The 17,567-nt window shown below is 33.9% G+C and overlaps 2 protein-coding genes across 2 annotated transcripts; one reads left to right on the top strand and one right to left on the bottom strand.

Annotated features, from left to right (window-relative positions):
• The first annotated feature begins 1,854 nt into the window (after window positions 1-1,854).
• LOC132712762 (ADP-ribosylhydrolase ARH1-like) lies at window positions 1,855-3,435 on the top strand. Its single transcript, XM_060695189.1, has one exon. The coding sequence runs from the start codon at window positions 1,938-1,940 to the stop codon at window positions 3,189-3,191; it is 1,254 nt and encodes a 417-aa protein (XP_060551172.1). The 5' UTR covers window positions 1,855-1,937; the 3' UTR covers window positions 3,192-3,435.
• An 11,565-nt stretch (window positions 3,436-15,000) lies between these two features.
• Window positions 15,001-17,103, bottom strand: LOC132712763 (uncharacterized). The gene is made up of 2 exons (XM_060695190.1): window positions 17,075-17,103; window positions 15,001-16,896 (listed from the first exon to the last, which is right to left on the bottom strand). The coding sequence occupies exons 1-2, from the start codon at window positions 17,089-17,091 to the stop codon at window positions 15,753-15,755; spliced, it is 1,161 nt and encodes a 386-aa protein (XP_060551173.1). The 5' UTR covers window positions 17,092-17,103; the 3' UTR covers window positions 15,001-15,752.
• Window positions 17,104-17,567: the final 464 nt, after the last annotated feature.

Consider the following 17,567-nt stretch of genomic DNA (forward strand, 5'->3'; position numbering starts at 1 on the left):
CGATGGATGGACCAAACCACCAGGGATATTTTTTTTTTTATTGGGTGGGGGGGTTACACTGCCCCAACACTGTATAGGACATGTGCGACTTTTCACTTTGACATGCGGAACCCACAGCAATGAAGGGCAAGTGTTTTGAATTAAACGATCTTAACCACTCGGCCACGTGAAAGTGCCATCAGCGCAAAACATTTAAAATGCCATACTTCTTTTTTTTAAGATGGTGTCATTTCTGGTAAAATGAAGCACATTGCCAATATTAAAATCATCCTAGTATACTATCATTAAATTTGTCACTGGTTTTATTTATAATTATTTTGAAAGTATTGCTTTGTTTTAGTACAAAATTATCATAAAAAACAACTTATTCACACTTTACCGATAATATTTACATCGTTACATTTGTTCAGATAAACTATATTGTTAAAAGTCGTAGAACATGGTACTTTATATGTATAATATACAAAACAAATGCTCTGCTTTATTAAGTTGTTACAAGTATTGTATTCAAAAGTCGTTAATTTTATACAAGAAAAAAGATGAAAATTTAATTTTAAGCATAATTTCCAATCCGTACTTGTTCTTTCTTTTAAAGTTCTCATATGTTGGCTTTAGTAATGAGTCAAAAAAATTTTTTCCTCAACGCGACATATACACTTAGTAAAAAGAGTTTCTTCATCTTCAATTTAGTGTTGGATAATATCCACAAGGAAAAAACCAAAGACCAAGCAAACAAAACAACAACAACAAACGATTTCTTATTCAAACAACATTCGGCCATCATCAGATATTTGATGCTTGTTAAAATGTTACAAATATGTCCATGGTAACAGATTTGTAGGTTTTACACAAAATTTTGTGTCTATTTTATGTTTCAAATTTGGCTGTATATTCTTTTTTAGTTTAAAATGATTTAAATAAATGACGAATTTAAATAAAATTTGAAGATGGTAGACATTTAGAGGCTAATACAAAAATAAACAACACACTAAATGAATAATTACCGAGGAAAAATCTTATCTTTTAAAGTAGCTTGTCCTGAAATATCTATCAAAATGAAATTTCGAAATTCTATTGATTCTTTAGTCTAATTAAGGAAGATATTACTCATGTATCATTATAAGTTTATTGAACCACTTGGACCATTAGTAACTCTGCACAATCCGGTCTTTCAGTGTCGTGTATGAATCTCTTAAAGGGCGTTATCGATTTGTTAGTGCGTATATATAGTAGTCAAGTCACAATTCTGAACTTATTTACCCGATTATCAATGATTGAAATTTCTTTAGTACAGAAGATGAATGCATAGTGATTTGCATGCTATGGATTCTTCTGATAGAAAAAGATTCATTCAGTGATAGAAAAAGATTCATTCATAGAAAAAATCATTATCAATATATTTGAATATCTTCAATTAAATAAACTAAATAACGTTAGACTTAAACTATTGTAATTGATAATGTAAATTATATACTACTTATATCAATACTACTTATATCAATATAAACATATAATTTGTTGGATATTCATTTTTTCTGCGTATATTTTATGCGTATTCTATAAGTGATCACTTAAATGTTATTTAGCACAAAGAATATACCACCATTTGTACTACAATTTAAACCTGATATCATACATAAGCCTCGTGATACTGTATGGAAACTAAGTCAACGAAATATTTAACCGAATTTTTATACCACACTGACCCTGCACATGATCAATATGTAAGTTGTGTTGAAATTATAAATCTATGTCAATAACCTTGTTTTATTAAGGTAACTGCCAGTAGTACAAAGTTTAAAATATAATTTACTTCCGTTTGTTTCCGAATTCCCAGAAGGTCTTTTCAAAGAAGAGAATACGACTTATTAAGCGACGTTATTAAATGTCAACGATTTGTAGAGGTTGCAATAATACGAAAACTTATACCAAAGAAAATGGCTGTGCAATTAACAAATATGGAAGAAGAAAAGTATACCGCCGGAATGATTCTTAGCGGTGTTGGAGATGCATTGGGATACAGAAGAGGCAATTGGGAATTTTGTTTGGATGGGAATATTATTCACGAAGAGCTAAAGCATCTGGGGGGTCTTTCGAAACTGAAAGTTGATACGAAAGAATGGATGGTCAGTGACGATACTGTAATGCATTTAGCAACCGCTGACGCTCTCATAAAACACAAGCAAAGTGTTGATAAATTAAAGTTATACCAGGACATTGCAAACAATTACATTCGTTGCATGAATGACATGGTCGGAAGGGCGCCAGGAATAACATGTAAAGAAATGTGCAGACGTCTTCAACCCGACAAACTTCCAAATGGTTTGAGAATTCCGTTTAATACGAGAGGTGGTGGATGTGGTGCTGCGATGAGGTCTATGTGTATCGGGTTGAGATTTCCACACGATGTGCAAGTCAACGATTTAGTTGAAATAAGCATAGAGTCAGGAAGGCTTACTCACCATCATCCAACTGGATACCTTGGCTCACTGGCAGCAGCTCTATTCACATCATACGCTGTTCAAGACAGGCCACTAAAAGAATGGGGTAAAGGATTGTTAACAACACTTGAGATTGCTAAAGACTATGTATCACAGGAAAAAGAAAACTTACATCCAGACATAGACACTATACAGCAAAATATTGATCACTGGAATTATTTTCAAGCGAAATGGGAATTCTTCCTCCGAATGAGAAATATATCAGACGGACAATCCGATCCAATTTTTTCACCGGACGAATACCAAGTAAAGAAACGTGACCAGATGTACCGCATGCTTAGTTATGACGACATCGGCGGGGCAAGTGGTCATGATGCACCAATGATCGCATATGATGCATTATTAGCTTGCAAAGGAAACTGGGATGATTTATGTCATCGAGCAATGTTTCATGGGGGCGACAGTGATAGCACTGGTGTTATTGCAGGATGTCTTTATGGTGTTTTGTACGGAATTGATGCAGTCCACAAGAAGAACTATAAAGGGCTAGAATATTTTGACAGATTGAAAAATGTTGGCAAAAAATTGTTTCATCTAGCAAAAGAGGCAAAGTTTATGACAACTACAATCGAATTAAAACCAGACAATGATGAGAAGTTAAAATATTGTGATAAAGATGGTGCTACTAAATCATCTTTCTCTGAGTCGTTTATCGAAGCCGGAGCAAATCCAGACACCGAAACAGAATAGACAAATGCATGTTCTGTCACGTCAAGTAAATAATACTTTGATGAACAAGTAACAAAAACAAATTCATGTTAAGAAGTATAAGGATTCTAAAAGCAAACATAAGCAAAACGAAAACAATATATAGACTATGAAAAGCCTTTTGGAAAAATATAGACGTTTTTATAAAAAAAAAATGTTATCTACCTTTTATAACATCATGTAATTCTTTATCTTTCCTTTCGTCTAATAAAAAACATATATTTGACATAGTTCACATCGCATAAACTGTCTTCAATAAAGTTTATTTAGTCATTCGCGTCTATCTAGGTAAACACTACGCAAGCCTGAATGGCTTAGTTAATTAGACGCTAATTAGAAAAATAGTAAACAGCTACAGTCGGATTTACGTCCCTCTTTCTTGTCAGTTAAAATCGAAATTTTTGTCAATAGCGTTAAATACGTACTTATATTTAATAACTGAGAGTGAACAGAAATAGAATATATTTGTTCAACAGTTTCTTATTCTCGTTGTTGTAGATGTTTGGAGATCGGGGCTAAATCCATTACATTTTATAAATACTATTTAAGGTATTACCATCCTAATGCCTTACCTCCGCTTTAAAGAGTATTCAAATAGGCTAGAACTACTGTTAACTACATTGAAACCGAGGGCCATGGGTTCAAACCTCAGATGGGTCAATTTTTTTTCTTTTAACATTATTTATGTATCGCTCCATCCATTTTGGGTAGAAAAAAGTGTGTATTTTTTATTATTTAATTTATATAGGAATTTATTGGCTAAATAATGCTAAATCTAGTAATAAATATGGTACCTGATATTTTCAAAGTGTAATAAAACCAAAACTAGACGGTAAAAGTATTTAATATTTTACAAGATCAACCAATATACTTTTTTTTTAAATTTAGGGAAACTTTGAAAACAGGCACTCATTCGGGTAAATTTTAAGGATTTTTTAAATTAGGCTCCCTAAGTAGGAAAATGGTCAAACACGTGTTAAAATGGATGGGGTACGGTAACATTTTTATACATATTTTATAAATTTTGAGTAGAAACCATAATTTTGTTTATGTTGATTGTTAGCTGAATAGTACTATTTGTTTCTTACCAAAAAATAATGGGAAAACGTTTTTCATTAAAATGTTATTGTAGATTATTTAAAGGTTACTCATTTCTGAAAAAGGACCCTCATACACCCTAGCTTCAGTTTATAAAAGTGGCCATAACTCGAATTCCGTACGGTAAAGTGTGTTTAAATTTTGCATACAGATGTACTTTAAGGTATATATCTGACCTATGATATAAATTTTAAGTTCCTTATAGTGCCCATTAGGGTGGTAATACCTTAACAAATACATATCAACAAATCTATATATCGACATATATAGCATTTCGGTAACTAACAATATATATATATTTCTATAAGACACTATTATTAGGATTATTCCATTCCAATGGCAATAGAAAACAATTACCAACAATTTAAACATTTCAATAACACTTCCGTTTTACAAAACAAAAGATACTGGTAGTTGTCCTCAAATACCAATGTCAAATATCATTTTTTAATTTAAGTTAACGTTATAAAATATCTATTAACTTGTAATCTTTAAAGCAACATTTTAACTACACCGAAGCCACCGTCAAATACAATATTTTGACACTTTGATGGCTGAAATGTATTATCTAATAATTATGCTCACGTTGTATATTTAGACCTTTACTTCTTTACTTCATTATATTTCAAATATTTGATTGAAACTTGTATCTGTACTGATTTAAGGTTTGCTCTGTACTAAACTGTGGCCTTTGTAATTCAAAGATAATGCTTGGTATTCAATTTTCCTTTTTGCAATTTTACCCGTGGTCTTCTGTTTATTTTTCTGATTCAGGTACATTGTTTAAAAGGACTCCATTAAGTTTTTTTACATGACGGGATCGGAAATGTTGTTCCGATATCAATGTTCCGTATGCTAAAGATCTAGACCAATAACTTAATTGTGTGCAAAATCTTACATCAATCGCTCACTCCGTTTTTAAAGAATAATTATTCTAATTGTGTAAAATGACCGCACATTGAAAAGCGTTGCAACGCAATGTGATTTGCATTTGTATCTCTGATTGTCTTCCTTTCAACTATTCTCGTTTGTATTGGTTCCCTTTCACGTTTCTTCAATTTGAAGTTTACAACACAAAACGAAAAATCCATATTTAGATAAGTTCAGTTAATAAACTAGCTAAAGACACAATCCTCATTGTCAAAAACTATTTAAAGAGTGTACTGTACGGGTTTAATGAATTGTGTGTGGGGGTTTTTTTAATGTTTGATCTATTTGATTTTCATATCTTCAACAGTGAAATATGAATTGGTTTAAAGATTTTTATTCCCGAAAGTATATATAATGTTCATACAAATAAATAACAAACAAAATATTTTTACACAATGGAATAGGATGAGAATGAAAGACAAGTTTTAAAGAATTATTCTCCTTTGGCGAACTATATGGTTTGTAATAGTAAGTATATACTAGACAAGGGAATACTTAGAATCTTAGAATTCAAGTAACGGTTTATATGTTACATGCGATGAATGACCGATTTTGCAGTAATTATCACCATTTTTGTCCTGCACGAATAACACATTAAGGGCTTTATTTAGGAAAACGATCTCGATTCTGTACGGTGTTCCGTTTGGACAGTCGCGATTTTTTTATTTAGTCTGTTATCGCAATGCACGATGGAACGATGGTGAAAACGCGATGGTATGATGATGAAAACGTGATGGTACGATGGTGAAATCGCGATGGCAAAATGATGAAAACGCGATGGTACGGTGGTAAAGCGCGATGGTACGATGGTGAAATCGTGATGGCACGAGGCTAAAAGCGCGATAACACGATGGTGAAAACGCGATTGTATGATGGTGAAAGCGCGATGGTACGATTGTGAAAACGCGAGTGCACGATGGTGAAATCGCGATGGCACGATGGTGAAAACACGATGACGCGATGGTGAAAACGCGATGGTACGGTGGTGAAAATGCGATGGTATAATGGTGAAATCGCGATGGCACAATGATGAAAAACGCGATGGTTCGATGTTGAAAGCCCGATGGAACGATGGTGAAATCGCGATGGCGCAATGGTGAAAACGCGATGGTATAATGATGAAAACGCGATGGCACAATGACGAAAATGCGATGGTATGGTGGTGAAAGCGCGATGGTGCGATGGTAAAATCGCGATGGCACGAGTGGTGAAAGCGCGATAACACGATGGTGAAAACGCGATGGTACGATGGTGAAAGCGCGATGGTACGATTAAGAAAACGCGATTTCACGATGGTGAAATCGCGATAGCACGATGGTGAAAACACGATGGCGCGATGGTGCGATGGTGAAAACGCGATAGTACGATGGTGAAAATGCGATGGTACGATGGTGAAAACATCGCGATCGCACCATCGCGTTTTTATCATCGTGCCATCGTGTTTTCACCATCATGCCATCGCGATTTCACAATCGTACCATCGTGCTTCTTGGGTACAGACTAAATAAAAAATCACGATTGTCCAAACGAAACATCGTAATTCTGAGTGCATTGTTGTAGAAAAATGCACGGTTTAAGTTCAAATGCGTAGGAATATAATCACGAACGCCGATAGGCTGTACAGACTTTTAAAGTGTTGTTTACGTGACGTCACAATATAGCGCCAAACAGCGCATGCAAAGACCATCAAAACAAGAACGCTAGTTCAATGCCGCAAACCAATTAATTTTAACATTTATTTCACTATGAATACTCTGTATTTCGCTTGAAAAATATAAAGTGAAATAAAATAAACACACACAATTTTTTTTCAAAAACGTTTTCAAAATTTATCATTCTCAAAATTTTTCTGCAAACGGTAGACTTATCAACAGTTTGCTTTTTTTCAACAGACTGGAACAGCCTTTAAAGAACTTTCTTTTGAAAACTCTTAGGCGAAAACAAATTTAACCACCAAACAGTTAGCCCAACTATATTTTCTTGACGTGTCAGAATGGAAATAGATATTAATTCTTCGTGCATTGTGGTATAATAATGCACGGTTTTTCGTTCAAATGCTTTGTAATTCATCACTCAGACCTACCGACCTTCGTGATTATATTCCTACGCATTTAAACTCGTTTCGTGCATTATTCTACAACATTCTGCACTAAGTATTGATATCTATTTCCTACTGAGTATTTGAAATTATTTTTGTCCAATCAATCGTAACACATTTACTTTCTGTGAATCAGTCTAGTAAATCGGCTGTTTATAAAATAATTAAAAACACTAAGCAGGTAAAAATTTATTAGTACGTATTTACAAAATTAAATTGATCTCGCGGCCGCGCCGCGCCTGACCAATGTAATTTTATAAATACGTACTAAAAAAACTTTAACCTATACATATATCACTCTTCCGGCCTTTTATCTTTATATAAGAGAAATCTCCGATGGTGTTAGAATGTATATTTTGGCATTTATTTTGAAATTTACGTGGATTGAAAGTGATGTTTGCAATGTATAAACCACCTTAAAAATCTTACGGATTTAAATACATTTTCAAATTTTTGATGAAAATTATCATGAATCTGGAGGCTTGCTGCTTTACTCCACACAACCCTTTATATCATTAACAATGCAACTTAAACCCTTATTTTTATTAGGTATTTTCTTTAATAAAAACTGCTTTATCTCATGTTCAAATACACCAAATAAAAAACCTGTAAAAAAAATTAAAAATAGTGTTGATAAAACATTGTCATTCATATTGTCTTCTTGGAAGCGTGTAAAGGGTTTGACCTCGTTTGTCCAATTAAAGCATCAATATAGATTTGACCCCGCTTTATCGATTTTCCTTAACAATTTGACGCGTTTACGCAACACTTCCTGGAAGCAAAAACTAACTGACATTTACTGATTTTTCTTATTTTAAAATTTTATTTTATGACCTATTATATATAGTTGTACGGTTCTTCGTGGAAGCGTTATTGTTAGCATAGATATAGATTGACCCTGTTTGTACTGTTCAGATTTCACCCCTTTATACAGCTTTTCATAGAAGCATAGATATATGACAATGTTTGAACGGTTCTACATGGATGCATTGATATGGATTTGATACCGTTTGTATGGTTCTTCATGACAATTTAGATATAGATTTGACTTTCTATTAAACGGTCTTCTAAAAAGTATAAAAAAATAGAATTTACTTATTTTGTTCTACACTTTGGAAAAGATGATAATAGTTGTGGCTTTGTGAAAACAGCCTTTTTCTTGTGAGCCTAAGAACAAGTGAAATCTAATTCATACTAGCATGCTAAGAAGAAAAATAGATTTGCTGTACGTATATAAATAGATAAAAGGGGATGCTTACTGGAAACAAAACAATAGATAAGACCTTGTCAGTGTTTTTTTTCTTGAAGAAACATGTTAAACAACCTTTTACAGAGTTTAGACTGCATGCATTTTAAATCAGCCAATAGCAATATAATACAACTGTTTTCTTAATCACTGAAACCATACCCTGGTGAACTCATATTCAAACCGTCATTCCCCGTGCTGTTGATTAAGAAGAGAAGTTGAAAAATTAAAACAACCCTATAAATGTGATAGATGCATATCAAATAACACATATGTAAATTGAAAAAGAGTATATTCATCAACAACATTTAAGCCAATATAATTATATTGTATCATAGTTTGGGGATCTTTCTGTTGAAAATGTGCCATAGTTAAATCGTATACAAATACATGCACAGTGCGGTAACTGGAGTGCAGGTATTAGTTACCCGCACTCCAGAGTATGCCCATTGATAGGCTCATATTTGATGGGGTTTACTTATTGTGACGGCAGGAAAAGGGAAAGCGACAGAAATATTATATTCAGATGCTCGTTGATTGATTACTTTTTCAGGGGTTTCATATTGTGACAACAGGGAACGTGTTTTAATGTTTGACTATGATACAAAAGAGAAAGAACATCAACACACTCGGCATTCTGATTAATACTTGGGGACTAAACCGCCTCATACATATCAGATAGCGCTCTTTCTATTACTTATCAGCATCCAAATAATCAATAATGCATATTATACAGCGGCTCCATTCTGCGGAAAGCAAATTATCATGTTATACCCCCACATCCCGGTAGTTTGATCTTTAAGTTTCGTAACATCAATATATAACAATTATAAATATATTGTCCAACAATATTGTCCTGACCGTCAAGATCATAGCATAAACACTGGTACACTGTAACTAACGAATATATCGATATATTTGTTAACTTCACGCGTCACTGAAGTATGTTTGCATTGGTATAAATCCCAGGCTACCGATCTGAAGGTCTCTTGTTCGCTTCCTACCCAACACCACGATTTGAATATACACACTTTTTAATTTACTTCCAGGAATTAATTTGAAATCTTTTTACTTAACCTGATTTTAAGATACCTTTTATAATAAGTAATTTTTACACAATTTTGAAGATACACACTTCTTAATTTACTTCCAGAATTAATTTAAAATCTTTTTACTTAACCTGACTTTAGGATACCTTTTACGATAAGTAGTTTTATACAATTATATTTTTACTTCGTTATTGTTTGATTTTATCAACCTGTCAAGTGCATGCTGAATATACGGTCGATGCACACAATATATTAATCTTCGATAAATTTCCATGAGATGTACGTACTAAGATGTGATTAAATTTAATTTGTTTCTACGTAATAGTTACACTGACCGTTATAGCTCAATAGGGTAAACTGCAAGTTTATAAATTCTAAATGTCTTACGTGCTGTATGATCGAGACCGCGTATTGCCATATTTTTTATTCATAATAATTTGTAACACTATTTAAGCTATGACTTATTTATGCCTTTCTTTCTTCTTTTTATTTCTTTTTTTTAATATGTTTTGAACTTATTTTGGTAAAGACTACACTCTTTTGTAAATAACAAAGTTAAATAATTAATGTTTAAAATTCATTCGGATTGAAATCAATAATTGTCATTTCAGGGCCGTAAAATACAATACAAAACGAGACAAGTCGAAGTTTTAGCGTTTTAAATAATTTTATATCCATATAGACAAAATTTGCAAGCACTTGGCCACTTTCATTAAAATATACGTCAAAAAGAAAGAAAAAAAGTCTTAAAACAATGACAAAAGTAGGGATCGAACGACAGACCTCTCATATATAACTTAATCATTCAGTATGATAAGATCAACAAGGAAAGACGGCGTTTATTGAACGCAATCCCCACACGACCCAGCGGAAAGGAGCCAAGGAGGACCCAAACATAAACAGGACAGGGCGCAATGCAGAGCACGGACATGAAGAAACAACAGCAACTGACAAGGAAATAAAAATCAAAGAAAAACAAATAAATGATCGATCAACAGGCCCACCAAGCAACACGGCACAGGGGAAGGAGACAGGAGATTCTGGAAAGGGGGAATAAAAGAAAAAAAAACAGGGGCGAAAGGCAAGATACCCCACCATATTCTTATAAACGAGACAGTGTAAATAAAATTAATCCCCGCCAAGTGAAAATGTCTTAAAGGAAGACGGAGAAACAAGAAAATCACCTACAAAGGCCCGACAAAGCAAGGCAGAAGACGAGCATCAAGGCAATTCAGTTCCAAGAGCTTTAAGAACTGCCCATCATAGAGTCTCCCACTTGGTTAATCAGGTGTAATCAAAATAGGAAAGCGCAGTTCGACGAGTTAATAAGTCGTGTTAAACCGACTATTGCTGATGTGACAAGAACATATACATTACGCTAGTGTGACTTTTTCAAACATTAGTTATATACAATGTACTTGATATTAACTCTCGTAATCTATACGGACAGAACCAAAGTGAAATCGATTATATGAATAAGTGCTATAATGTATTCATTATTGACATGTAAATAAAATCAGACTATATATTATCTTTTATTAAAAAGTACAGCGTGTTTATAATACAAATAAATAGAACAAATAGAATTTGATGGATTCGAACCTTAGAGTTTACGTATATATTCTTGAAGTGAAAAACCTTTACCGACTGCGCTAAGAGAGATTCTTAATTAATTTAGGCCTTTTGACAACTGGTTTTAGACCTGAATATAAACAAAAAGATGATAACATTTATTGAATTTACCGACTATAGGGTCAATATTGTTGGACAATACATGGCATATAGCCTTTCTAAAATAGAATTGTATTGTTTTGCAATTTTGAATTGAGACTTTTTAATTTTTGGAAGCGATTTACAAATTGATTTTAATGGTAGGAAATGTCTCAATATTTTACTATACGCTCGTGATGACCAAGTAGTAAGTCTGATAGCATAACAGTCCCGAAGGTGCAAGTTCGAATCTTCAACAAACTATTTTTTACAGATGTTTATTTATTTTAGTTATAAGCAGGATTAGTGAATCATTTTATTAATTTCATTTAAAAAGATCATAAATTTGATGTATATGTAGATTCATAATTTCAATTTTGTAAAGTCGTACAATAGATGATTGGCATGCACAAAAACCTAGTAGTCAAGTTTCGCAAAATATAAGAAAGATAAACATGAAAAATAAATTAAATTAAGACTTCAACTTAAAACAAAAACTCTAAGCTCCTTTTTGTACGGTGATACAGATGTGACATGTGTGTATTTTTATTTATCTCGTGCACACGAGATATTTTGTCGTAGCCACGAGATACTATGTCGTGGCCACGAGTTACTAAGTCGTGGCCACGAGATAATGAAGTGATGCGCACGAGATGCTTTGTCGTGGCCACGATGTTCTAAGTCGTCATATAAATATTGTAATCTGACTGGTTATTTATCTCGTGCGCACGACTTATAATTAATCATCTCGTTTTCCCGACTAAGTAACTCGTGGCAAAGACATAATATCATGTTCCCACGACTTAATTATCTCGTGGCCACGACTTAGTAACTCGTGACTCGTTCCCACGACTTAACTATCTCATGCCCAAGACTAAGTATCTCGTGCGCACGAGATAAATAAAAACACACACATGCACCTTTGTGCCACCGTATCATTGTGAGGGTAGAACGGCAAAAGTTATACATAAATCATGTTTACCATTATGTCATACTTTTAACCCATTACTTCATGATCATTTTGTGAAAAATGGCTGTTTTCATTGAAAAGTATCCCGTTACAAGTTCAAATTGCTATATAACTATGAAAACTGCTTCAATACTAATCAAACGTGGCACAAATGTTCACTGGACCATTGCCTTTGTAACAATATGCTCAGGCTTAAATTTCCTGTTACCATGACAACGAGGGGACATCTCAATATTGCCAAAAATCACTATTTTGCGTTGATATTTTCCATCAAAATTGATTTTAAAGTGCTGCAACTTCTCAATGGATTGAGATAAAGTCACATGCTTTTCAGCGTTGGTTACACATTTTATTATGATCGATCTGGGGTCATTTTTACTTGAAACTTGAAACTTTGTATTTAATTAAACGCCTGTTTCTATTTAACAATATTCAACGGCGTTGTACAGTACATATAATATAATAAGAATCAACATCAAATGAAATAAAAGCTTTAACATACAATTCCAATTAACATATTTTTAAAAAAATTTAGAGACCTTAAAATGATAAAACTGATTCAAATAGATTAAAAAAAATTAAACATTCATTTACATTGCACATTCATCACACTGTCAGTCATCAGTTATACATTACTCATGTCTATCTCATTTCAGATTTTAAAATAGTGATTCAAACTTTCTGAAAAAATGTGTTTTAAGATTTCTCTTAAATACATCAATATTTTTAGATTGTTTCAACTCTAATGGCAGCGGATTCCACAATTTTGGACCAATAGTTCCGAAACTTCTGTCACTAAATGTTTTTCTTTTATTAAATGGAATAACGTAGCAGTTCTGAGAGGTTTTAGCTGAACGTAGTCGGGTATTTGGTACTTGTTTGGTTAGGAGTTCAGAAAGGTATTTTGGAGCATGACCGATTGAACAATTGTATACAAAAGTCAGAATTTTATATTCGATTCTAGTTTTGATGGGCAGCCAGTGAAGGTCGAACAATGCTTGCCTTGAACTGTCAAATTTCTTTCGTTGCAGAACTAACTTAGCGCACATGTTTTGAATACGTTGCATTTTTTTCAATTCAAAATCGGATACACCATAAAGAATGACATTGCAATAATCCAAGTGTGACATTACGAGTGCTATTACTAGTATTTCAGCTGCTTCTTTGGTGAGGTATTTTCGGATACGTTTTATTCTAAGATAGTTTAACATTGCAGTACGGCACTTTCGTTTGACATGTTCCTTGAAATATAGTGTTTGGTCTAGAAATGCGCCTAAATATCTAATGGACTCTTCGGAGTTGATCTTATCTCCGTTTATACAAATGGATTTTAGGTGACACTTTTCGAGTTGTTGAGAACTTCCAAATGTTATGAATTCTGTTTTCGATGAGTTCATCTTGAGTTTATTAGCGTTCATCCAGTTGTTGATATCAATCGCACCATTTTCTAATTCAGCAATTGCAGAAATTTCACTATTTTCTTCAGTCGGTTTAAAACGTTTGGTTGCAGTATGGTCATCAGCGAATCCATACAACGATAATCCAGATGGAATCACGTCAAACAAGGTTCCCGCATACGTTAGGTAGAGCCAAGGCCCTCACAAGTCAAAATTTTCTTGGCGATGAGGGGGACTGTCTCCCCCTTCAAACCCCCCAAACAGAAGGGGGCACATTCCCCTTCTGGCAACCCCCTGATGTATCTTTTGGTTGGGGCCGCGCCGAAAAAGTGGTCACTTTTCATCAACATTTCTCAAATGAAAACGTGTGTTTTGGGCCCAAAAAGGACATTTCTTCAGTATTTGAGGCCTAAAAGAGGGAGGGGGGTCGAAAGTGCGTTGTTTCGCGTATATATGAGGTAAAGGGTTAAATCAATATGATTTACTTTGGAATCCGACAATCACCGACAAAAAGTCATTGAATATTCAAATGTCTCAGGCCATAAGAGACTACCAAGCATTATTTACAAACCTTTATAACTTTTCTTCACCAAGGGTAGGTTTTCCTCATATCTAGGTTATCCTTCTATATTCTATATAAATGACGTCATTCTGCTCGGTACAGGGAAAACATGAGTAATTGGCTATTTTCAGAACACGTCAGACGACTTTTATTATTAGACTTGGCAGGATGACAGTAATGTTGAGACGTACTTTTATGTGAATAAAAGGTGTTTTGTATTATGTGGTTGATTTGTGCTATTTGTGTTTTTGTGTCCCCGCCAAGCAAAAATTCGAGAATTAACAAGTTAAAATGGCGGGGCGCGGAGCGAAAACACGCTAATTAGCTGGGGCGCGGAACGAAGTTAAATAAATAAAACTTCGCCCCGCTAATTAGCGTGTTTTCGACCCGCGGCCCCGCCAAGCGAAAAGTCCCGCCGTTTTATAACTTTATTCTCGTTCCGCGCCCCCGCGGGGCGAAGTTAAATTTATTAAACTTCGCCCCACGCTCCCGCTAATTAGCGACTTTTCGCATCGCACCCCCGTCTTTTTAACTTTTTAACTTGGCAGGGTCGCGGGGCAAAAACACGAATGACACAAATTAGCCACCATGGTTTTGTTTAAGTTTTAAAACGATACAAAACCTTTTTTTATTTTTTTTATTTTAATACAATACACATGTATGAGTACAAAATATAGTATTTCGCAACTTTAAAACAAGCATGCAACACGTCCTATTGCTACATAATTAATTACCAAGTATAATCTTATGTTAGTGTTCATCCGTGCTGTTTTAGAGAAACTATAAACTTCGACGGGAGCATAAAATATAGTGAAGTATACAATGTCTAAAATGCAGTGATACAGTTCCTCAAATATATATATATATATAGTTAACCAAAACATAGTCGTGTGTACAATTAATTTTAAAAGCAATACAGGTATGAAACGTATCTGTGCCGCAGAACCCTTTTATGAAAAACAATGATGTAATTTTTTCGTCATTAAGAAGTAAAAAATTTTTTTTGTACTGTTTTTGTTTCTTTATTAAAACACAAGTCGTTTGTTTCATAGGAACATTGTTATTCATTTGCATAAGATATATGTCATTATCAGTTAAGTCTTTGTTTATCATAAACAAACCAGTTTATTATACTTACTACAACTGGCATATATTAATACTGTTCACATATCTTAAATTTGCTATATACAATATAGAAAAGGGAAATTCTATAGATTTCTAAAATGGCAAACAATAAAGGATTCAACAGAAATAGTTTGGCAAAAAAATAAAAAATTCAAACAACTCCATTCGTGAAATTAGTTTTAGGCTGTCACTTTCTCACTTCGTAAAAGTAAAGTTAAATATACCGTGTCTAAATGTTGTTGTCATCTACAAAAGATTTTTGCACCACAGGTAATGCTAATGTCTCATCGACGGACACTCGTTAAGTACTGTGCTAATTTGCCCGTATACAGGTAAACAAGACTATAACTAACGCTATTTAATGCGCCAGCAATGACAGCTTCACTCGATAATAACCTTCGCAAAACTCAGACGAGCTCATTACACAAAACTTTGCACCAGCAGGGTAAGTCCTTTCAGATTCACTATACGAAGCGTACTTTTCTATATTTTTTGGCTGCCACGCACACTTCGCACTGTTGTCTATTACAAACAAAACAATATTTTCGCCTGGAGAATTTTCAACTGTCGGAAAACTTTGAGCGTTTACCTCATCTTTTGTTGAGGAAACTACAGATTGCCAGTAGAAAACCGTACCTCTTGTATACATGTTTACATCCTCCATTTTCATTTTCATCTGGCGGTACGTTGTTCCACTTTCAGGGGTTAGTTTGTCCCAAAAGAGCAATAGCATTTGGTACATGACAGTATACGGTCCAAGAGCCAGGTCATCTCCTGTTGGCTGGTAATTGGTACTTGTCTGTCTTCGCATAGCCATACTGATGTAATTGTAAAGGAAATTGGTTTCGATACTGTATGCCTTTACAATCATCTTATAGAAATCTTCTTTAGTAGTGGTGTTTTCTATCATAATAGCATTTGCCTCGGATACAACAAACATAGAATCGCATACTTGTTTTTTCACCGCATCAAACCTTTGTTTGCTTCTATTCATATCCATCCAGATCGTATGTAAGATTTCCAGACCTGTTGCAAAAGGAGTAATTACGCCAGGATGAAATGTGGCTTTATATGAGGCAATGGTATTGCTTAGAAGTCCCAAATATAGTTCTCTCTGAAATGTGTATAGTTTTTGACCCATCATATTACATTTGTGTGCTGATAGTATTCTATCCATGTCCGGGCGTTTGAATGCTCTTGCAATATCTAATGCACGCATTCCACTCGTGTCCCCGCATTCTGATGTGCACCTCTTTGTGCGCATATCGGCATCACAAGCTTCATATTTTAGTAGTTTATTCAGGACATCTTTTTTATTCCAAAACGTCACTTGATGTATAACTCCCCAACGGCGTGAATCAGGAATACAGTTCAACAAATGAGCTTTTTTCGTCTTGTTCGGTTCGCCAATAATTTCCCATACCCGACCAAAGTTTCCATTTTTCGCCGAAAGAACCAAGTCATTAATCAATTTTGACTCCTCTTCAATGCCATTGAAGGAACTGAAAAATACATATCTTTTTTCAGTCCTTTAAGAATATCATAATTTAAAAGAAATAATCATATAAATAGATCTATAGTACTTAGCTATAGCGTTCATTATATTTAAGCTAAATAAAACCATTCTTTTAACTTTAAAAGATGACTTTGTTTTGTTTTGCTTGGTAAAATAGAACCTACCTGTTTGAAACTCCCATCCTTCACTGGCATTGGATAAAAAAGGTTTGATTTTAAACTCTAAAAAATTGTCATTTATATTTTTAGATATGCGTAGTAATTGATCAGGTTTCTGAATCGAAAATAGGTTAGTATGGCACGTTCAAAAATAAGAACACATCGACTCTATATTTAAGACATTATTACATTATTGCCTCTAAAACAGGGTTTTCTGTTAAACTGTTTGCTCTTTATTCTTAAATTAAAAAATGTAAATTGTGAAAATTCGTCCATAATAACGATTTAATTTGTGCAAATATGTGTTGGTATTTTTGACATCATATACATAAACTAACAAAATGGCAGAATCATGTGACTAAAATAATTCCAATATGTCGTCTAATTATGAAAGAGGTCTATTTCGAAGCATAATAGCCGGGGATACTGTTGTTGATCTGTATTATTTCTATGACCTGTCTTGTGTGTGTGTGTGTGTTGAGTTTATTTACCCTCGCCA

This window comes from Ruditapes philippinarum, unplaced genomic scaffold (genome assembly GCF_026571515.1).
Source record: "Ruditapes philippinarum isolate M1 unplaced genomic scaffold, ASM2657151v2 ctg3812_1_1_1_1, whole genome shotgun sequence".
NCBI lineage: Eukaryota > Metazoa > Mollusca > Bivalvia > Venerida > Veneridae > Ruditapes > Ruditapes philippinarum.